The sequence below is a fragment of the Aquarana catesbeiana genome, linkage group LG02 (assembly GCF_042186555.1).
Source record: "Aquarana catesbeiana isolate 2022-GZ linkage group LG02, ASM4218655v1, whole genome shotgun sequence".
In the NCBI taxonomy this organism is placed as follows: Eukaryota; Metazoa; Chordata; class Amphibia; order Anura; family Ranidae; genus Aquarana; species Aquarana catesbeiana.
The window spans coordinates 608,376,622-608,398,643 of record NC_133325.1 but is presented as its reverse complement, the minus strand read 5'-3'; the positions used below and the strand labels follow the sequence as shown (position 1 = coordinate 608,398,643).

General features: G+C 41.3%; 1 protein-coding gene across 1 annotated transcript in view; it reads left to right on the top strand.

The window, feature by feature from the left end:
- Positions 1–22,022, top strand: part of TBL1X (transducin beta like 1 X-linked) — a gene marked incomplete in the record, with an annotated part of 495,828 nt that overhangs the window by 318,216 nt on the left and 155,590 nt on the right. The window contains 1 exon segment of the mRNA XM_073616359.1: positions 20,495–20,602. Within this exon segment, the coding sequence (XP_073472460.1) occupies positions 20,545–20,602 (58 nt within the window).

Genomic DNA, 22,022 nt, shown 5'->3' with positions numbered 1-22,022 from the left:
TTGTTTAGATTTGGCAAGTTAGAAATTAAAAGACATATCTGAATATAAGTGTTTTCTTTTTCCTTAATGCAGCTCAGTAGTTATTGAAGGCAGAAATGTCACTACACGGTAGTATAAAATTGTGAGATACAATTGACCAAACTGCTACAATGCAGAACAAGAGTGTTTAAAATTAGACCTGTTCAATAATGTAATACTGAATTATGGAACTCATAAATTATATATACATTATTATCATGGATGATTGTTCCTGGAAGTACCGCGTGAATCAAATTAAACAAAATATTTTTTCCATTTTCAGCCTAGCTCTGCTGTGTCTGCCTAGATTTTAATTCCCCCATCACAAATATAATGCATGAGCCAGTACAGGGAAATATACCTGAACACATGAATCATTTATTTTATCAATTGAGTTCTCTTTCCCTGAAATGCTTTCATGACATATTCTATCTGTCTGACTCTCTATTTGTCTGCCCGTTTCTATTAGGTTCTTTCATGTGTAGTCTCCCCAGCCAAATCCTTTTGCAGGGCATCAGGGTAACTTTTACTAGGGAGAGAGAATAATCAGACTATGAGAAGATAGAGGGGACAGAGACCAGGTCGTCCTCAAATAATGGCATCCCAATTCTTCTCTTCTGGATCATGACTCTTATCTGCAGTTACTGGAGTTGATTCAATAAATAGGTAGAGACTGTTCACATAGTAAAACAAATGTGCACTGGCCATACAAAATAAGGTTAAGCTGCATAGACTTCAATCATTCAATTTTATTAACTTTTTCTTTTTTATTATTATTTCTTTTGTGCATGATTGGGTATTTAATGTGAACACAGCTTCACCTTGTTTATTAAGCTAAACTTAACTTAAGTAAACTTTACTTTGCTGAGTAAACAGCCTCTAACCCTTTAGTAATTCAACCCTATTGACTCTGTTATTATTGCATCACTGTCCAACCCTGTTATATCTGTCACCTTGTCTATTCCTTTTTTGTAATTCAATTTCTATTTATCTGACTGTGTGGCTTTCTTTTAGCCTGCCTATCTTTCTGTTTCATCTGGTGGTGGTGCAAACTTATTTGATAGTTACAAACATGGGAAGAAAAGGAGTGGTAATGGGCATACACACAAAATCAGGCACAGACCAGTAGATTGCATGTGAAAAGTAACAATTGTGGCAGATTGTTGGTTCTAGAAATAAAATGTAATAAGAATTGTTCTTTTGGATCATGTACAACTCAGTCCCATAAAACATCCCATGTGTTCTGCTGGGTTGGGAAGAAGTTGAGTATTTTTTACATGCCCAGCTGCATCTACACATTGTATGTATTTTTTCATTTTATTCTACAAATGTATGTTTTTACTTTTCCACCATGTAATGCCAACTAGATTAGGAATCTAATTTCATAATATTTGTAAGCATTGTGCACAATCTGAAACTTCAACATGGCTAGGTTTGGTGCAAAACCTGTTAAACAGTTTGAGCCTGTGTCCAGGATGGCTGAGAGAACCCTGTTGGGTCTCTTGCTGTTCTATGCCAGGAAGTCCTATGCTGGAAGTGGAAAACCCCTCCTTCTGTAGGCCTATGGAAAACACTTGTCAATACTGTGATACCCTTATACAAAGATACCTATATACATAGAGACTGTCCAAAAAAATATGACAGGGTCTGGTCTAAGTGGTTGGCAGAACCCTTCACTGCGGCAGCAGATTAGGAGGCTTCTCTGAAATCTGGTGACTTCCCTTGAAGTCTTGATAAACTGACCCTTGCTAGCACAGCAACTTAGGTGAGTTAGTTAACTATCATCCTACCCCTGGAGCATGAGCCAGGCCAGCTCATTGATGATGGTGTATTATGGTAGTTGAAAATGCTCTAACGTATCTTGGTTCTGTAATGCTACCATGCGACCCCTGCACGGGTCCCGCCCCTGATGTTAGCCAGATGTTGGCTCTGCTGTTGTACGTTTGTATTGTCTATTCCCCCCACAGCTATTACCTTTTATATCAATTGACCCTTCCTTTTTAGATTGTAAGCTCTAACAAGCAGGGCCCTCTGATTCCTCTTGTATCAAATTGTAATGTAACTGTAATGTCTGCCCTCATGTTGCAAAGCGCTGCGCAAACTGTTGGCGCTATATAAAACCTATATAATAATAATAATAATTGTCTATGTGTTTATAAAAAATAAAATAAAAAGATTTTCAAAACAGTTTGAGCCTGGGAGCTTGATTGTTGCGAATATAACTGTCTTTATAATTATTTTTCTGCCTTTCTAATTTTAATAGGTCTGCTTATAATGGGGTGAAGTTGAAATTACCCCTTTTTTCATTCGTTTTTTAATTGTATCCATTTGAAAATAATTTATAAAAAGCCACAGTTGTCATGTTTTAACTGGCATTGCACTGGGGGTGATTTACTAAAACTGATGATGAGTGCAAAATCTGGTGGATGGTAGCCAATCTGCTTCTAATTTCAGCATGTTCAATTAAGCTTTGGCAAAAAACAAAAAACAAACAGAAAGATGATTTCTTTCTATGCAGAGCTTCTCCAGTACTCTGCACTCTACAGTTTTAGGCCAGCCATACACGATTCGAATCTCATGTTCCTGCTGAACTGACCAAGATTTGAATCGTTAATGGGGAGGCCAGCATGCCAGTGTTCTGTCAAAATAGCCAACTCATCAGAGACTCCAACTACTTAACTTCCGGTTTCTTTAAACCATCACTAATTGGAGATTTTGACTAATTGCTGTTTGGACACAACGCCGGCAACCGAATACAGTTCGGTGCATAATATTATGAGCAGAGATTTTTACTCCGCACTGATACTAGCCAATAAAATGGCCGCCTCTGAGGCGAAGACAACGTTGTACTCATTAGCCGCAGTGCTGTTAAAACAGATATACAGAACAGCTGTATTTATACTGAGATTAAATTACACACAGGTGGACTCTATTTACTAATTAGATGACTTCTGATGGCAATTGGTTCAACTAGATTTTAGTTAGAGGTATCAGAGTAAAGGGGGCTGAATACAAATGCACGCCACATATTTCACATATTTATTTGTAAAACATTAAAAAAAATATTTATCCTTTTCCTTCCACTTCACAATTATGCGCCACTTTGTGTTGGTCTATCACATAAAATCCCAATAAAATACATTTAGGTTTTTGGTTGTAACGTGACAAAATGTGGAAAATTTCAAGGGGTATGAATACTCTTCAAGGGACTTTAACCCCCCTGCTTCCATGAGATACCATACTAGCACCCATGGCTTATGGGCTGGAGGGCTACAAGGTCCCAACAATCTTAGACCCCTTTCACACTGAGGCGTTTTTCAGGTGTTTTTCAGGTGCTTTAGCGTTAAAAAAAGCACCCGTAAAGCGCCTGAAAGAAGCCTCATCTGCAATCCCAATGTGAAAGCCAGAGCCCTTTCACACTGCCAGCGCCCAAAAAATGCTGGTAAAGCGCCGCTTAAGACCCCTTTCACACCGGGGCATTTTTCAGGCGTTTGGGCCATCGGCGCACCCAGCCCAGTGGCAAAAACACGAAAGCACTGCAAAGAAGCTGCTTGCATGACTTTTTTTGACGCCCTGCCAGAGCAGCGCCCCAGTGTGAAAGCACTCGGGCTTTCTCATTGGGATTGCAGATGAGGCTTCTTTCAGGTGCTTTACAGGCACTTTTTTTAATGTTAAAGTGCCTGAAAAACTCCCCAGTGTGAAAGGGGTCTCAGTGTGAAAGCACTTGGGCTTCCACATTGAGATTGCAGATGAGGCTTCTTTCAGGCGCCTGAAAAATGCCTGAAAAATGCCCCAGTGTGAAAGGGGTCTTAATGCCATTCATCATAAGTAGGGTGTATCTAGAGATAAACCCCTATCAACAAAAAATGGGTCTCCAACTTACTGATGAGTACCAAGCTATTCTGCATCATTTCAAAAGGTGGGGCAAGAAATGAAGAGGATAACTGATGTAGGCAACATTAAGTGTATGTACTTATATAGTAAAAGCTTTTCTTTCTTTTTTTTTTTTTTTTGGTTAAAGTGGTGAGGGGTTAGAACCCAAGTAAAGTTTTCTTTGCTGTCTCTGTCCACACTAAGGTGCCTTTCACACGGACGGCTGTTCTGTCGCAGTTAAAAGCATATAATATGTTCTGTGAAATTCAAGACTCCAGGCACTGCGATCAGCTGCATTTGTACAGTGCGATTACCTGCGTTTATGTGCGGTTACATGCGGTTGCGTTTAGCCCTGGTAGTCATTCCCATATTTTTTTTATATTGTTGACACAAAAGACTGTGGTTATGTGCATATAGCTGCGTTAATCGCTCCTGGACGCAGTCAATTCTATTTTTTCTATCCGCACCAAACTACATGTAACTAAATCGCAGCTAAACACAGTGTGTGAATGGGGCCATAGGAAAGCATTGTGTGCTTTTAGCTGCGGTAGAAAACTAGAAAATCCGCAGCTAAAAACACAATTCTGTCAGCCACTGTGAAAGGGGCCTAAGAAGATTTAGGATTCTATTTGTCCCGGTAACCATTGTCTCTGGTACAAAAAATAATAGGAAACCAAGATTTTACTGTTATCACCAGAACAAGAGGTTAGGGAAAATATTTCAATGCTGACACCTGTTTCAGTGGCAACTGTCTAAAGTTCCGTACACACAGGCCAAATATCAGGCGGCATCATCAGTTTAATAGAAACCGGACAACATTCGACCCGTGTGTACGGTAGCCATTCTGACAGAAGCCGGCATGACTGAAAAAGGTCTGCCGTTCGACACCTGATCTGTGCTCTCAGCCAATGTTTGAGAGCGTTGGCCAATGTGTTTTGGGGGGGTTGTGGAGCGGCGTTCCCCTGTCAGAACTCAACAGTTTACCAGGGGAGATCGCTGTACTAACGTCAGATTGTTAATACAGTGGCTCCTCCTGAGCTCTTCATTTTTGGGTTGAATGAAAAAAAAACTGTTAGTGTGTACCAGAACATAAAAGTGGAATTTTCCCTCTTCTTTAAAATGAGACCCTGTTGCCAGGCCACCCATTTTAACAAAAATCTTCCTATAAAATTATATGTGCATATATCATGATTAAGGCATGTTATTTACCTGTAAAAGCCGATCTTGTGTAGATATCCAGAAGCCCTGAGACTGCTACTGCGCACTGCCATCTTTGATATGGGATATGGGGATCTAGGGAGGTGAAGGGAGGGGCAGAGAAAGTTTAAAGGTACAAAAACAAAATAATTTATGGAAAAAACACTGCAAGTAATAATTTTAAATATTTTTCTGTAATCCTCCCACCCTTAATTTTTTTTTTTATTTGGTGACAGGGTCCCTTTAATATTTTTGGGGGGGAAAGATATCCACACAACTTTAGTAAAAAAGCCAGACAAGAAAAAGGTACAAATTTGAGAGGCCAATTTATAAAGAGACGTCAGATCTAGGCAGACTGGATTTGCATGGGTTTATCATCTTTGCGATAGTATTCACTTACTGTTTTTCCAGCTGTTTAGAAAGCTGTAAAAGCCATCTGGAAAATAATCAAAATAATAAATAAAGAAGTTTAGCGAAATAATGCCAAAATAGTGACAAATAATTGGCAAATAGGGAGAAAATATTTTTTTTCCACTGTTCTTTTATTCTTTACAGTTTCTGTTTATGTAGGAGTGCAAGTATGCCCAACTGGAGTTCCCCACCTCTGTGTCATATAATACAGGACTATAAATGTAGCAATAAAGCATTATGATATAATTTTTTTACTAGTAGTGAAAATAGACCATATATTACAATTGAAAGTCTGTGTCTAATGAAAAAATTGGTGTATACATATTTGGTATAATATATATTTATACTGTAGATATTAAGTTTATAGGAAAACAAGTACTATATTTTCATATATGTTTAACATATAATGTTAAAGTAATTTTAAAAGTCTTTTTCAATAACAGGCACTTCCTAGTATAACGCTGCAAAGAAGCTGCAGGAGATGAGCTTCCAGGTGCTGCGCTCAGGCATTCTATTCATGTCTATGGCCACTACTCCCAATTGTACAACTGATGAATGGCCAATTCACAGACTATGGGTGTATATGTGAATGAGGCATTTGACCACATCCCTAGATGCTATAGACAAATTGTAACAACCCCCCCCCCCCCCAAATATTTGGGGGTTTACTGGCAAAAATACATAATTTTAAAAAAATATTTACATCAATTTTACCTGTATTTGTTCTAACATATAAAAGGTTACATATGAGGAAAACATATCATACAGGCTGCTTGTTCTTATCACTGTTATATTGCCAACATCCAGTGATTGAATTACAGAGTTTGTAACAAAAACACTGAAGCATTTCCGTCAGTTGACTCCTTCTTCAGGGATAGCTCTATGAAAAGAGGGATGCATTACTCAGTACATCGAATCAAGATGAACGTCAGCCCAGACTGTGAAGCCCCCAATAAAATTTGATTTGGTGTACATCTTTACAAGTACAGTTCCCAGGTAACCATATATGATGGATTTTGTTTCAAGGATCCAAAAAATTACACGTAGGACCAGATGAAATATCTTGGGAAAATGGTTGGTAAAGAATGAGTCTGCGGGGATGGAGTATGTCTGGAATACAAATGGATGCCTAGGTTTATTGTTTGGCCTTTCCTTAAAATGTTTGTGTATGACTAGGTTTGTAAGATATGTTCTATCTATTTATGATATTAGAAATGACATTTTCAGGGGTTTTTTGGGTCTCTTTTATTTTTCTTTAATCTCTTTGGTTTCTTAGAATACTGAAAATTTTCTTTTATTTTTAATAATATCTCATTCTCTTTATTTTTTATAAAAGGGGAACAGTGGTGGCCCGTGCACTGTGGGCGTATGGGCGCCACCCCCCCATCCCTGCCGATGCCTCCCTATCCATGCGCCCTGCCCCTTTCAGGATGCTGGATGCATGGACCCCTATGGCGGGGGTGGGAGGGGTGTTTTTTTTTTTTTGAAGCACCTGATTAGAGCCATCCAATTGTGTGACCATAGCAAATTAATTTTCGCTATTTTCACACCACAGTGCCTCCCCGCCAATCAGAAGGCAGGTCAGTGAGACTTGTTTCCCAATTGGCCAAAGAGCCAGGTGATCCTATTGGATGTCCATCGCTTTGGTGGAAGAGGAGACACAGAGTGGAGGAAACTTGAGGAGTGAACTCCTCCGCCACCACTGCTGCCCGCACTGGAAGAAACACAGTAGAAGAGGACACCACAGCCCGGTAAGTGATGGACCTCCTGCCGGGGGGGTGCTGTGAGTTTCCGTGAGCCCCGTGGGGGGGTGCTGTCAGTGGGTATGGGGGGCTGCTGTCTGTCAGTGTGCCGCAAGCCGAGCGTGTGCTGTCAGTCCTATATACCATATCTGTGATGCTGAGATGCTAATCTATATACCCTTTCTGTGATGCTGATCTTTATACCATATCTGTGATGCTAAGATGTTGATCTATGTACCCTTCCTGTGATGCTGATCTATATACCATATCTGTGATGCTGATCTATATAACCTTTATGGGATGCTGATCTATATACCCTTTCTGTGATGCTGATCTACAGTTGTGTGAAAAAGTGTTTGCCCCCTTTCTGATTTTTTTTTTTTTTTGCATATTTGTCACACTTAAATGACTCAGATCATCAAACAAATTTTATCATTACACAAAGATAACCCAAGTTAATACAAAATGCAGTTTTTAAATGATGGCTTAATTTATTAAGGCAAAAAAGCTGTCCAAACCTGCCTGGCTTTAAGTGAAAAAGTAATTGCCCCCTAAACCTAATGACTGGTTGTGCCACCCTTGGTGGCAACAACTGCAATCAAGCCTTTGCAATAACTGGCAATGACTCTTTCACAGACTGGACAGGCTGTGGAGCAATTTTGACCCACTACTCTTTGCTGAATTGGTTTAATTCAGCCACATTGGAGGGTTTTCCAGCATGAACAGCCCATGTAAGGTCATGATACAGCATCTCAATTGGATTTAAGTCCAGGCTTTAACTAGGCCACTCCAAAACCTAAATTTTGCTTTGTTTGAACCATTTTGAGGTGGACTTGCTGTTGTGTTTTAGATCATTGTCTTGCTGCATAACCCAAGTGCACTTGAGCTTGAGGTCACAAATTGATGGCTGGACATTCTCCTTTTCTGGTAGAGCTCACAATTCATGGTTCCATCAATTATGGTAAGTCGTCCAGGTCCTGAAGTTGCAAAGCAGCCCCAGACTATCACACTACCAAATCATGTTTGACTGTAGGTATAATGTTCTTGTTGTGAAATCCTGTATTAGTTTTATGCCAGATGATATTTTTTGGTAAAGGTGAGATGAGCCTAGGTGTTCTTTCTGGTCAGCAGTGGCTTTGGCCTTGAAACTCTCCCATGGATGCCATTTTTGCCCAGTCTCTTTCTTATTGTTGAATCATGAACACTGATCTTATCTGAGGCAAGTGAGGCCTGCAGTTCTTTAGATTTTGTTCTGGGTTCTTTTATGACTTCCTGGATGAGTCATTGTCATTTGTAATTTTTGTAGGCCGGCCACTCCTGGGAAGGTTCACCATTGTTCCAAGTTCTCCCCATGGTTAACTGGAGTTCCAAAGCCTTAGAAATGGCTTTGAAACCCTTTCTAGACTGATGCATGTGCATTACTTTGTTTCTAATCTATTCTTGAATTTTTAGATTGTAGCATGATGTGTGGCTTTTTGTGATCTGTTAGAGTGCTTCACTTTGTCAGACAGCTTCTATGTATGTGATTTCTTGATTTAACAGGTCTGGCAGTAATCAGGCCTGGGTGTAGCAAGTGACATTTAACTCAGCTTTCCAAAAAATTGTGGTTAATCACAGTTCATTCATGATTCAGCACGGGAGGGAGCAATTACTTTTTCACATAGGGCCAGGCAGCTTTTTTCCCTTATCTATATACCCTTTCTGTGATGCTGATCTATATACCATATCTGTGATACTGAGATGCTGATCTATATACCCTATCTGTGATGCTGACCTATATACCCTATCTGTGATATTGACCTACATACCCTATCTGTGATGCTGACCTATATATCCTATCTGTGATGCTGACCTATATACCTGATCTGTGATGCTGACCTATATACCCTATCTGTGATGCTGATCTATATACCCTGTCTGTAATGCTGATCTGTATGCCCTATCTGTAATGCTGATCTATATACCGTAACTGTAATGCTGAGCTATATATCCTATCTGTAATGCTGGCCTATATACCCTGATCTGTAAGGCTGAGCTATATACTCTGTCCTGTGATGCTGAGCTGTATACTCTGTCCTGTGGTGCTGAGCTGTATACTCTATCCTGTGATGCTGAGCTGTATACTCTGTCCTGGGATGCTGGGGCTGTATACTCTGTCCTGGGATGCTGGGGCTGTATACTCTGTCCTATGATGCTGGCGCTGTATATTCTGTCCTGTGATGCTGACGCTGTATACTCTGTCCTATGATGCTGGGGCTGTATACTCTGTGATGTGATGCTGGCGCTGTATACTCTGCACTGTGATGCTGGCACTGTATACTCTGCCCTGTGATTCTGGGGCTATATACTCTGTCCTGTGATGCTGAGCTGTATACTCCTGACACTATGGGTGGATGCAAGTGGAATACAGGGGACGGAGTGGGTGGATTCTATAAGGGGTGGGGCTTATGAGAAGTGGGAGCGGTCAAAAAGGAAGGGCAGGGTCTGGCGCCCCACCATGCTAAAACTTCACCAGCCACCACTGAAGGGAAATAAATTACTAAAATCTATAGCTTCTGATTAACTGTGAAAGGAATTTACATATGTTTTCCCTCCATTTTTATCATTCCTGGAAGGGCTTCTAATTGATATATAAAGAAAGCAGCAATCCCCTATATTTGAAATTTAGGCTGGAGTGCTATGATAAGGGCAAAACCCCCTCCTGTATTCACTAATGCAATAGTAGAAAAAACAATTGGCCCGTAGGGTTTTAAGGGGGTATTGCCCAAAGATGTGTACAGACAAAGGTATAAAAAGTAATTGTATTCAATGTATCATATAAAACTAAAACATATACAGATAAAATGTATATGTACTACCATCCAAGGCAGTATATCACATTAAAGTCGATGTTGAAAATATCAGATGTGCATCAAACACGCATCAAAAATACTTCACAAGCGTCAAATGAACATCAGGCATGTATCAGAAATGCTTTTTGTGAAACAAAGTTCACTTCATCAGGAAGTAAGGTAGATTTCTGGCTGCTAACCAACATCTGTAAGAAAACCATATCAATGACACATTGTAGAGCAGAAAAATTCCTGTGTATAAAAATTAAGTTATACTATTGTGTGAAAAAAAGGGAAAATACACATATGTGTGACGTACTTACACAACAAATGTGATGTACCAAACATGAATTACTGAAAGTCAACCACTGGATGAAAAGTTCACCCAACAGGACAGGTATGAAGAAATTAGTGCTATTGATACATGTTTGATGCACATCTGATATTTTCAACCTTAATGTAATGTAATGTACTGCCTTGGATGGTAGTACATATACCTTTTATCTGTATATGTTTTAGTTTTGTATGATACATTGAATAAAATAGTTTATTACTTTTTATACCTTTGTACACATTTTCGGGCAATACCCCCTTAAATCCCTATGGGCCAAGTGTTTTTTTCTACTATAGAAATCCCCTATAGACTACCATAGTCTGCTTGAACTGGGTGGCCCTGTCAGCATCATCACCAGCTGGTAAATTGTTAGCTAAACAGTGACTGCATCCAATCAGATACAGTCATTGTTCCAAAATTCAGGCAGTTTTGAGTGCTGGCTGTCAGAAGACAACAGAAAATCTATGATATGGCTAGCTAAAAAAAGCACCATCCCTCTAGTGATCAGACTGGGGAATGACAGAGGTCCTGACCCCAAAATAAATTTACAGGCTTTATGGAAAGCAGGGGAGGGAATTTCTCAGAGCTCCTTGTCCAGAGTCCAATACCCTACACTAATAAGGGGGAGCTTGGCGATCAAGCATAAAGGTCTTTTATATATAGTTCCTTCTTCCAGCATCTGACCACATATCCTCACAAAGGAATGTGTATTAATAAACAAAACAAAAGTGAAGCGCAACTAAGAGTATCAGCAGATGAACAGGAAAATAAAATCAAAGCATGAAGCTCACCAGTTATACCAGTGTCAACACCTGAAGACTGACTGTTAAAGCTGCTGGTCCTGTATTGCACCCTCGGTTTTGGGAGACCCTAATCCCTATGCTGGGCGAGACTGCCGTAATAGCAGTTATCGCCGTCCGGTAAGCAGAATATATATACTCACTCCACGGTGGATCATCTACTGGCGTTTTTTTCTTTACGTTTCTCTTGGATGGGTGCTTTATATCTACCTACGGATAGAATATCCCTGTTTGGACTTTTTTTCAGATCTTTTCCTGTTTTTCACATGCACTTGTAATATATGCTGATCGTTTTACCATTGGAATTTTTCATATTTGTCACTTTGCTCACTTATTCATGTTAAGTCACATGGTAGGATCTTACTCTTGTCAGGATCCTATATGCTGTATATACATTTAGCGCTGCACTTTTCTGTTTATTATGTACTGTAATTGTACTGTCCCCCCTCTACATTGTAAAGCGCTGCGTAAACTGTTGGCACTATATAAATTGTGATTAATAATATTCAAAACCAATAAAATGACACACCCCTGCCAAGGAACACCTGATAGTTAACTCTGGTTATTCCAAAAAACATGTGGGTAAACATCAGGCCAACTGTCAAACCCTTGTCAGCTTTCATTATCAAAAAGGATTGAGATCGGCATAAATTACATCAAAAGTAATCAACTAAATGTAGCAATAACTCACGGTGGAGCTGCTAATTTAAGCGGGTCTGTTACCTTCACTTTGCTCCCCTCTGTTTCACCGGCACCGGGTCTAGGGGTTCCATTGAGTTTACTTCTGGACGACACACGCACCAACACTGGAGTACGTTTTCAATGCTTTATTGAACAGACAAACTTTAGGAAGTAGCAGGAAAGAGGCGGAAAAGGAAACTTTCAGGAGAAACTCAAATATCTTCTTGTAGAATCTTAGCAACAAATGTCCCGGTAGAATTCAGATAAATATGTGGAATGCGCTCCCCTCGTGGGACACACTCCTTGCTCGTCTGGATAGGCCTCTCTCACCAGTCTAGCAGCCAATATGCAGCACGAATCAAAAGTCTCTGCCACAGACTTGTTTGGGGAATAAATCTGAACGATCCTCTGCCACAGGATTTATCAGATTTTCTGCAATGAAAGTCAGTCACAGTGCCTGAACCTTTAAGCCGAACCGGCAACACTATGCTCAGGCCTGTGCTGGCCATCGGGACTACCGGGAGTTTCCCGGTGGGCCGATTGGCAGCGGGCCACTACACATCTCTGACTGTCAGTGTCTCTCTCCGAGTCTCCATTGTCATTAACGCTGGGCGGCTCCGCTCCTGCACTCGGCGGGCGGCGCCGGCGTCACACAAACACAGGCATCATCACGCTATTCACTCCCCCAGGCACTCCCCCTAACATTATAGCCTTGGGCGGCCTCCAGGGGCGGGCTGGGCCGGGGGGCAGGGTGGAAATTTCCCCCCAGGCTGGCGCCTACATTATCTTTAAAACGGCCGCTGGCTGTCTGTTAATTTTTTTTTTCCAGCCTGTGACAGGCGGCGCCGCAGCGGCCTGGGTTACACAGTGGGCGGCAGTGCTAATAGATGTCGGCCGCGGCGGCCGCCGATTGGTTAGCTCGATGCTGCTGGCCAGCCTGTACTGCATTGTGGGAGTTGTAGTCTGGCAGCGCTAAAGTTCCTGGTGGTGTGAGTGCAGCAAACTACAACTCCCACCTCCCAGGAGTCTCAGAGGCAGGCCAGGTCGTGTGGCACGTCAGTGGAGGGGATGCCCAGCGTCAAGAACGTCACGTCGCACGTGACCTGCTGGGCTAGTCTACTGGCGCTTACTCGAGGAGTGGCTAGCTAGCTGCAGTCTGCAGAGAAGGGAAGACAAGACGTGGTTCAGAAATCATCATCCCACCCCCGAAAAGTGGCAACTAACAAGGACCTGGCTCAGTGTCACTGTCTCCTCACTGAAACACAACGCTCCCCAGCCTGAAGTAAGTTGTGATGACCCATGCGATATAGCCTTTACAAAATGACTTATTGTAGAAAATCCCCATTCACCAGTAAATTGTAGAAATGATGCATAGCATAGTCATCATCATTACAATTTGACATTTTGGCAGTGACGGCTTGTGTTTTTTTTGGGGGGGGCGGCAATCAACCAACCCCCCGCCAGCGGACTCATCTATCACCCTCCCCCCCGCCAGCGGACTCATCTATCACCCTCCCCCCCGACAGCGGACTCATCTATCACCCTCCCCCCCGACAACGGACTCATCTATCACCCTCCCCCCCTGCCAGCGGACTCATCTATCACCCTCCCCCCCGACAGCGGACTCATCTATCACCCTCCCTCCCGACAGCGGACTCATCTGTCACCCTCCCCCCCTGCCAGCGGACTCATCTATCACCCTCCCCCCCGACAGCGGACTCATCTATCACCCTCCCCCCTGACAGCGGACTCATCTATCACCCCCCCACCAGCGGACTCCTCTATCACCCTCCCCCTTGCCAGCGGACTCATCTATCACCCTCCCCCCCTGCCAGCGGACTCATCTATCACCCTCCCCCCCTGCCAGCGGACTCATCTATCACCCTCCCCCCCTGCCAGCGGACTCATCTATCACCCTCCCCCCCAACAGCGGACTCATCTATCACCCTCCCCCCCGACAGCGGACTCATCTATCACCCTCCCCCCCGCCAGCGGACTCTTCTATCACCCCCCCTGCCAGCAGACTCATCTATCACCCCCCCCTGCCAGCGGACTTATCACCCCCCTGCCAGCGGACTCATCTATCACCCTCCCCCCGACAGCGGACTCATCTATCACCCTCCCCCCCGCCAGCGGACTCATCTATCACCCTCCCCCCGCCAGTGGACTCTTCTATCACCCCCCCTGCCAGCAGACTCATCTATCACCCCCCCTGCCAGCGGACTTATCACCCTCCCCCCCGACAGCGGACTCATCTATCACCCTCCCCTCCCCCCGCCAGCAGACTCATCTGTCACCCCCTCCTGCCAGCGGGGCTGATTCAGTGGTTCAATGGGCCACTTGACTGGACTTGCCCCCCAGGCCTAAGGCTGCCAACCCTGCCCTGGCGGCCTCTTTGTCCCGGCGCCGTGACATCACTCTCACGGCCGGAGGGTGGAGGCGGCCCGGGGACGTAGGAGGAGGGGGAGCCAGGGCATATACTGTTTTTGTGTGTGTTTGCAAAATTAAAGTGGGCCGGTCTGGATAAAGTCCAGGGCCAAATTTTTGTCCCAGTCCAGCCCTGACTATGCTGTATGGTTACTTTTTTTGGATACGTCCTCTAACCGAGTCACCAGGCCCCTCTATAGACCAGCTCACCACGTGATCTCTCCAAGATGGGTCCTCCCCTGGGATCTCCCCGGTTGTCCAGCTTTGTCACACAGGACCGACAGCTCAGGACCATTCCTCGGCCACGGTGGTAAGCCCCAGACAAGCCTCTGGGCCCACCCCCTCCCGATCGGAGGACCACAAGGTAGCTCCTTAACGCATACCTGTCGGCCAGGAGGGCCAGCAGGTGGCTGCAAAAAAGACCCTAGAACATGGCGTCTGTCCCATAAATACTCTTTTCCCAGAATGCAACTCGGAGGACCACCTCCACCGAGCTTGCCTCCGAGACAGAGGAGCATCTATACACTTCGACACGTTGCCTTTCCAATACTGACTAGTTGTAACAGCGACACCCACCGGTCAGCACGAAAACACACGCAACGTCAGCCAAGCTGGAACAGAGGTAAACTTTTACCTTCCTAACGCACAATTTACTAAATTTACCTAACCTGCGGTAGATTGTAAATCTACCAGCGCTACATAAACATCCACAACCTAAATAACAAGTATATAGATTATTAGATTGTCGTCTTGGGGAACTAATTGCAAGTTCCCTAGGTCCCCAAGATGACAATATATATACTTATTATTTATGTTGTGGATGTTTGATCTAATTTATGTTGATCTCAACCCATGTGCAAACATGTTTTAGTTAAAAAATTTACAGAATGATATCCCAGTATTTTTAACTAATGTGCATGACTACGTGCTGTGCTTCATACAGGAACAAAAACATTAGGACAACTAACTAGATCTGTGCAGCAGTGCCATTCTGTTCAATTTTAAGTCTTTTAAAAGAATCACATTGAAGTATCTTTTTCTTATTGTGTTCCACCATACAATGTAAACAGAATTCAGACTATATTTTTGGAGGAGCCAAAGTTTGAAATGGAATAACTAAGAATGGTGTGCCAAATAAATATCTTGAAGTACAAAGGTTCAAATGGCACATGCTTGAAAGAAAACTCGTAGAAAGAAAATATCTTCTTTCATTCTTGGATATATTTTTAGAAAGAATGTTTGTCAGAAAGACACAGGAGTGGGTCATGCCAAAATTAAAAAAGAAAAAGAAAGAAAGCCATTATATAACAAGCATTGTGCCCCTTGATTTTTATTCAAGAATTTTAAGAACACAGAAGGCTCTTTCTTTTACATAAAGGTTCAATAAAAAAAGATAAAAATAGACAAACACAAAATTAAGTTTCTAGTAGCTTAATCATTTGTACCATATTAATAACAGTGTTTAAAATATTGAAACTGGATTGTTTTTTACAATAAAGTAAGTAGAAATCATATTTGTTTTTACAAAGCAACAAATTTTAAAAAACACACTACTCAAATAACAATGTCATTTTTTAAATATTTTCAATCAATTACAATGACATTTTCTTTCCTATATTTTTTTTTTTAGTTCCACCAGCTAGTTGGTTTTGACTTATAACCTAATTAGGTCTTTATTTGCTTATCCTGAAATTTGTTTTTCTTTGTGTGTAGTTATATATATCAACATTTAAGCTCCAGTCATTTTTCTAAAAGTCAAAAGTCAGCAGCTACAAAAACTGTAGCTGCTGACTTTTAATAAACAGACACTCACCTGTTCCAGGATCCAGCACTGTGTTTATCCAAAGGGGCACCGTGGACCATCTTCAGTCCCCCCGGCACTGGCATATTAACTGTGGGCACCCAGCTGTGACAGCTTGCGGCTGTGCGAGAACTTCTGTTCGGATCGCCTAGGTGATCCGAGAAGAAATGGGAGTGGGTACCTGTCAAAACCATCTCTGAGTATGAATATGCTGTGTACAGTCTGTTAATTTTGGAATTACAACTGATTAAAAAGAAGGCAAGTTGGGGATTAAGCACCTGCATCGGGGTGGCGGTTCATTAGTCCTCCCTGTAACAGCGGATTTGTTTTTGACATGCCATATTTATTAAAACAGTTCAAAACTGGCTATCCAGTGTTTAACTGGAAGGCACACTAGGAAATCCCTAGTACTCAACAATTTGTTTTTGTCTATTGTTTGATAACATTAAAAGGATAGCATTTACAGTATATATTCACAAAATTTGCTTCAAAGGAATTTAGAGAGAGATTAAATATAGATCTAATGAGATGTCAGTGAATAGATATTATATTAGTCGTTTTGTCCTATTCATCAGCAACACACATATCTGGTTGCCGTGACAGCCGTTATAAACTTCTCCATAGAGACTGTACTAAGCTATTGATATGTCTATCCATGTTACCCATTTGAAGCGTTTTATTCATACCCAAGGTCCATTGAGCATTACCTCCCTTTAACATCAAACATTTTGCTTTGCTTCTACCTGTTCTCAACTGATTAAAAGTGTGGCATTGTATTGCAAAATGTTCCATCAGAAATTAATTCATTTTTACATGTTAATTCCATTCCCTCTGGGGAATGACTGTCACAAAGTATTAAAATATAAAAATGCATTCATTTTTAAATGATAACGCCAACATCTGCAAGAGCAGGGATAGAAAATACTACCCACTGTGTTATTTAGGAGTAATATGTAATAAATTGTGGACACTGTTGCTGCAGGGTGAGTTAGAGGTGATAGACTATAAGGAGAATGTAAGAAGAATGGAAGCATAAGAACATACCTTATTTTGTTAACAAGCAAGGGTTTTAAGGATAGGAGAGCATTTTTGATTCAGAGATTTAAATTGCTATAATGGGACACATGATCTGTCTTCTTTGGTATGTCTGCGTCATAATACTGAAATAATAGAAATGAGAATACACTGACATTTGCTTGCTTATTTGCGGTTTGAGGTCTTGATGTACGCTAAGGAACTTATCAATATTCAGAACCAAAAAACTTTACATTTTAGAAAATTGGTTTTGTGTAGCAAATAATTCTGATGATTTTGCTTTTAATTATTCAGTGCATCAGTTTCTGAAAATAAATGTTACATTGTATTTAAGAGGGAAAATACTGAGGCCGGATTCTGCAGTTTTGCAGTTGTTCATTTCAAATTGGCTGCCCTAACGCAATGCATGTTAACATGCAATAAAAAGTGACATCAAAATCTTCACTTCATAAATTCCAAGAACACTTTGTATTCATTGAGAAAATTAAGTGTTCTCTGAGCGGGACCCGTGCTGAGTAAAAGACCTCCTGTGTTCACTAAACAGCAGGGCAGCTGCTCAGCACAGGACCTGGAAGCTAGCTGCAATTTTTGTAGTAGACATGCCTACAACAGTGATTTCCAGCTTCCACTGGGATCTTCCAAGTATGACACATGCATATTTACTTTGGTCCAAGTTACACCAATCTAACTATAAAAAAAAATATGCATACTTGAACTTTAGCTCTAAAATACCCATTGCTATTAGATAAGCATTACCTCATTACCCCAATTTAGGTAAAAACAGTAAAGTCTGTTGTCGTGACCAGGGGGTAAGACCACCTGGGACTGTAGCTCAAGATCTAACAGACCAATAGACAACTAACAGGTGTACCCGGGAATGGATCTTCACAGCTGCGGGAGCGGTGTGACCGCACGCAAACGATGGTGTGCCAGAGTCGCAAGGTCTAAAGAGCCACCTGGTCTTCACCAGAGCCACTGGAGGTATGGATGTTGCGCTGCGAGGCAGCCCCCCAGGTTGCGGCTCTCTAGCACACCCATGCAGGCACAGTACAACCAAATAGCACTCTGGAAGGACATGGGGTACGCACAGATACTGTACTGAGAGAGACACACACAGCAACAGGAAATTAAGGGATTCACGGACAGAAACCAAAGGGAATATAACAGCACAGCCAGAGGGAAACACTGAGCACAAAGACACAGAATAAGGGAATACTCAGAAACAGCTAACGCCAGAGGAACAGGAGGGTCCAGTTTCAGTGTGGAGACACATTGCTCGAACACTAAGCCACAGGTGCAATTCTTAATAATACCTAGGTTCAGGGCAGATTGGCAGGAACTCAAGCAGCTCAAACAGGAAGTAAAACCAGGGGTCAGATCAATGTACACAGAACTGTGACATCTGTCAGCAGCATCATAATGCATCTGACTATCCAACTGTTCAGTTTTGGGTAATAACCTTTCTCTTCCTGGTAACATTGGTGTCAGGACTATGTGCCTAAGCATGCAAAAATCAGTTAACAAACAAAACAAAAAAAGATGGTTTGACAGACAGGCTGTGCATGCTTGATTTCCATCTAATAATGCATGTACTACTATCTGATAAAACATGCTGCTCATATAATAACTGTGCCAAGTCACAATGGCCACCTGCTGATAACCATTATTTCCAATGTTTTACTGTTAGACAACACATAGATGAGTCATTTTTGTTTTCATTCAACCAACGGGTCGAACGAAAAAAATGATTTTTCCATCCAATTCAAGGTGGATGGAGGACCCCTCCCTGCTATTGCATTTTGACAGCCAGAAGACCTCCCTGCCAGCAGAATACACTGATCAGCAGCACAGACTATAACCTGCGGTGCTGATAGAGTGGGAAATATTCGCCATAGTAGTTGTACAGAAATCAATCGGGAGATCAACTTCTGACCAACCGCAGTGCCCATACATGGATTGAAATTTGGCCAGTCCCTGCTGAACCAAACAAATTTCAAACAAATTTCAATCCATGTATGACCATTTTAAAGACAGTAAGATGTACACTTCAAATAGCAGGAAACAGGCACTGGAGATAGATAGATAGATAGATAGATAGATAGATAGATAGATAGATAGATAGATAGATAGATAGATAGATAGATAGATAGATAAAGTTTTATGAAGCTTAAAGCTTAAATTTGTCAGAAGTATTAATATGCAGAGATATATACTGAGGGAAATATAACCATGCATCATATACACCCTGGTGTTAGAGACCCCAACAAAAGCATATTTATGTAATTTTGTTGGGGTCATTCATGTAAGAGTTAATTACAATTTCTTTGTTCCCTTTGTCAACCTGCTTCATTGACATTAGAACCCTTTTTTGCTTGACCTACTATTAAGGGAAACCCCATCAATAGGGACACAAGTGACAATAAAAACTTGACAAGAGCTCTGACTTTTACCTATTTTACTAGGAATTGAAGTTTGGCTTTCAAGTTTAAAATCTGTTTAACATGTATGTAATTTCTAAGGATATACTGAAATCATAAATAATTTGCTAGCCCCTTGATGACTTTCCTTGTGATGAAATGCACTGGAAAGAGACTGATGTCATCATGCCCGCTCGGACAAGCGATGGCACTAATACAGGCTAATCTCTGCTTTTACTTCTCTAAATACATCTTTTTGGAATAATAAAGTGTTATTTGTTTTACAATGCTTTACTATGTAGTCTGTTTGCTTTGTCTTCCTGGTGCTGGGTGCTTCTTTATTTTTTGGCTGAGAACGCTGTGAAACCTGGTTGCTGTCTCATTGAAAAGCGCTGAAGACCTCATTTTATGGGGGTCAATATATCTGGTAAAAGGCTAGTGTATGCCCAGGAGGTGGAGCACTGTGTGTAATCACATTTGAGGAGGATTTTGCTGCACAATCTTCCTATCACATATAAGTTTGGATCACATTGTGGACTATTTGAATAATTTCTGTGGAATATTTATGCTAAGTTACATTTTTTGGTTTATTTTTCTTTATTTGTTGAAGTCTAGAATATGGTTTCACGTTATTCACACAACTGAATTTATTTGATAGTGTTAAAAGACAGTGAAAGATAACCTTGCTGCCACATAAAGCTTAATCACAGATTATATGAACATTTCCTGTGATCATTTAAAAAGCTTTATTTTGTTAAATTATTTGTGGAAGCACTGTATAAAAATGAATATGACTTTCATGAATGGTTTAGGGATTTAAAAGGGATAGCACAACACTATAATTCTAATGTTAATGTTAATATTAATAAATAATAAATGTGTTGGTTTCTTACACTTACACCAGTGTTTCCTCTTTGCCTATTTCAGAGCGGGAATCTTGTTTCCTGTAGACCTCATCATTTTGAGGTGAGGCTAAGATGAGCATAACCAGTGACGAAGTGAACTTCTTGGTGTATCGCTATCTTCAGGAGTCAGGTAAGCTTTATTGTAGAGTTTTCATATAGTTATTTATACAGTTTTAGGCATGTCATTCATATGTAAAACTTTTGTGATATGCCATGCATTTACCTTTAATCCTGTTTAATCGTATAAATCCAAATCTTGTTGTCTGCAGAATACTATAGTATTTCTAATTCTGTGAAAGTATTCTGTAAATGATGCTACTGGGTACTTTATTATTTATCTTTGGGTAATCTATACCGTGAAAAATTCACTGGAGAATAATCAGCAACAGTTTCAAGCAACGTAACAACATCCATAACCCTTGTTGATCAGTGGTGAAGTTCCCTATTACATTGGTCAGTGCTAAAATGGCCCATTATGTTGGTGCCATTGGTTAAGTGCCCTGCTAGGTTGATGATCAGTGGGAGCTAAATAGATCATCTGTGTCAAAAAGTTACTTACATGGGAGACAAGTGACTTTGTGTCCTGCTGAATAAAGTAATCAGTGGAAAATTGCAGGCACCATCATGAGAGAGCTTGATGGTGCCTGGTCCCATGGGAGACCTATACCAATAAAAAAAGGTAAATAATGTTTAGCAGCTAGAAGATCTTTTAGTACTATTGATTCTAAATGGCTTCTGTTTGCAAACAAACTGATTGAGATACTGGGTGATGTCATTGGCCAAATATGGCAGTGACCAAGTTTGTTCAATAACATCATCAGTGCTAGCTCAGTAGTATTGCTACAGCAAATAAATGATAGATCCACAGCTGGTTCTCAAATATACTTCAGTCCTGACCATCTGTCATTGACGTCACCCAGGATCCACTGCTCATCTTTTTATAGACATAAGGTGTCTGGGGATCTCTCATTTCTGATAGTAGTGAAAGGTCAACATCATTAGGCTTTGCCCATCATGATTGACCTGGATTTAAATCGCTGAATGGCTTGACTGAAATTACATTTACATCACAGGGGCACTTTTTTTTCATTTTTAAAATGGGTGGTTATCTGGGGGCTGTTTTTTCTTTAGTGAGACAGCGCTCCAACTTCTGAACTTTAGACCACATACTTCCAACATTGGAAGAGTATCTTGCTGGGGGGGGGGGGGAGCAAAGTACCCCCATTGCAATGTACCTTGCCCCATGTTGAGAATGCAAGGGTCTTATTCACATGTCCTTTCCCCAAAAGAAATGTGGGAGTCTGTGGGATGGTGTCATTAGGATCTGGAAAACCCCTTCCGCCCCTCCTATGCGAACAAGTACTGGGTTCCTGTTTCCCTTGTTACTCAGTCACAAAAAAAAATGAAAAAGTAAATAAAAATAACCACATTGTGAAAAAAGTTCTTTATCTAAATAATAAATAAATATACAATGCCTCACATTGTAAACTCAATGTCAGTCATGTCATCCAATGATGTCAATCCCTGTCAATCATGATTACTTGCCCCAG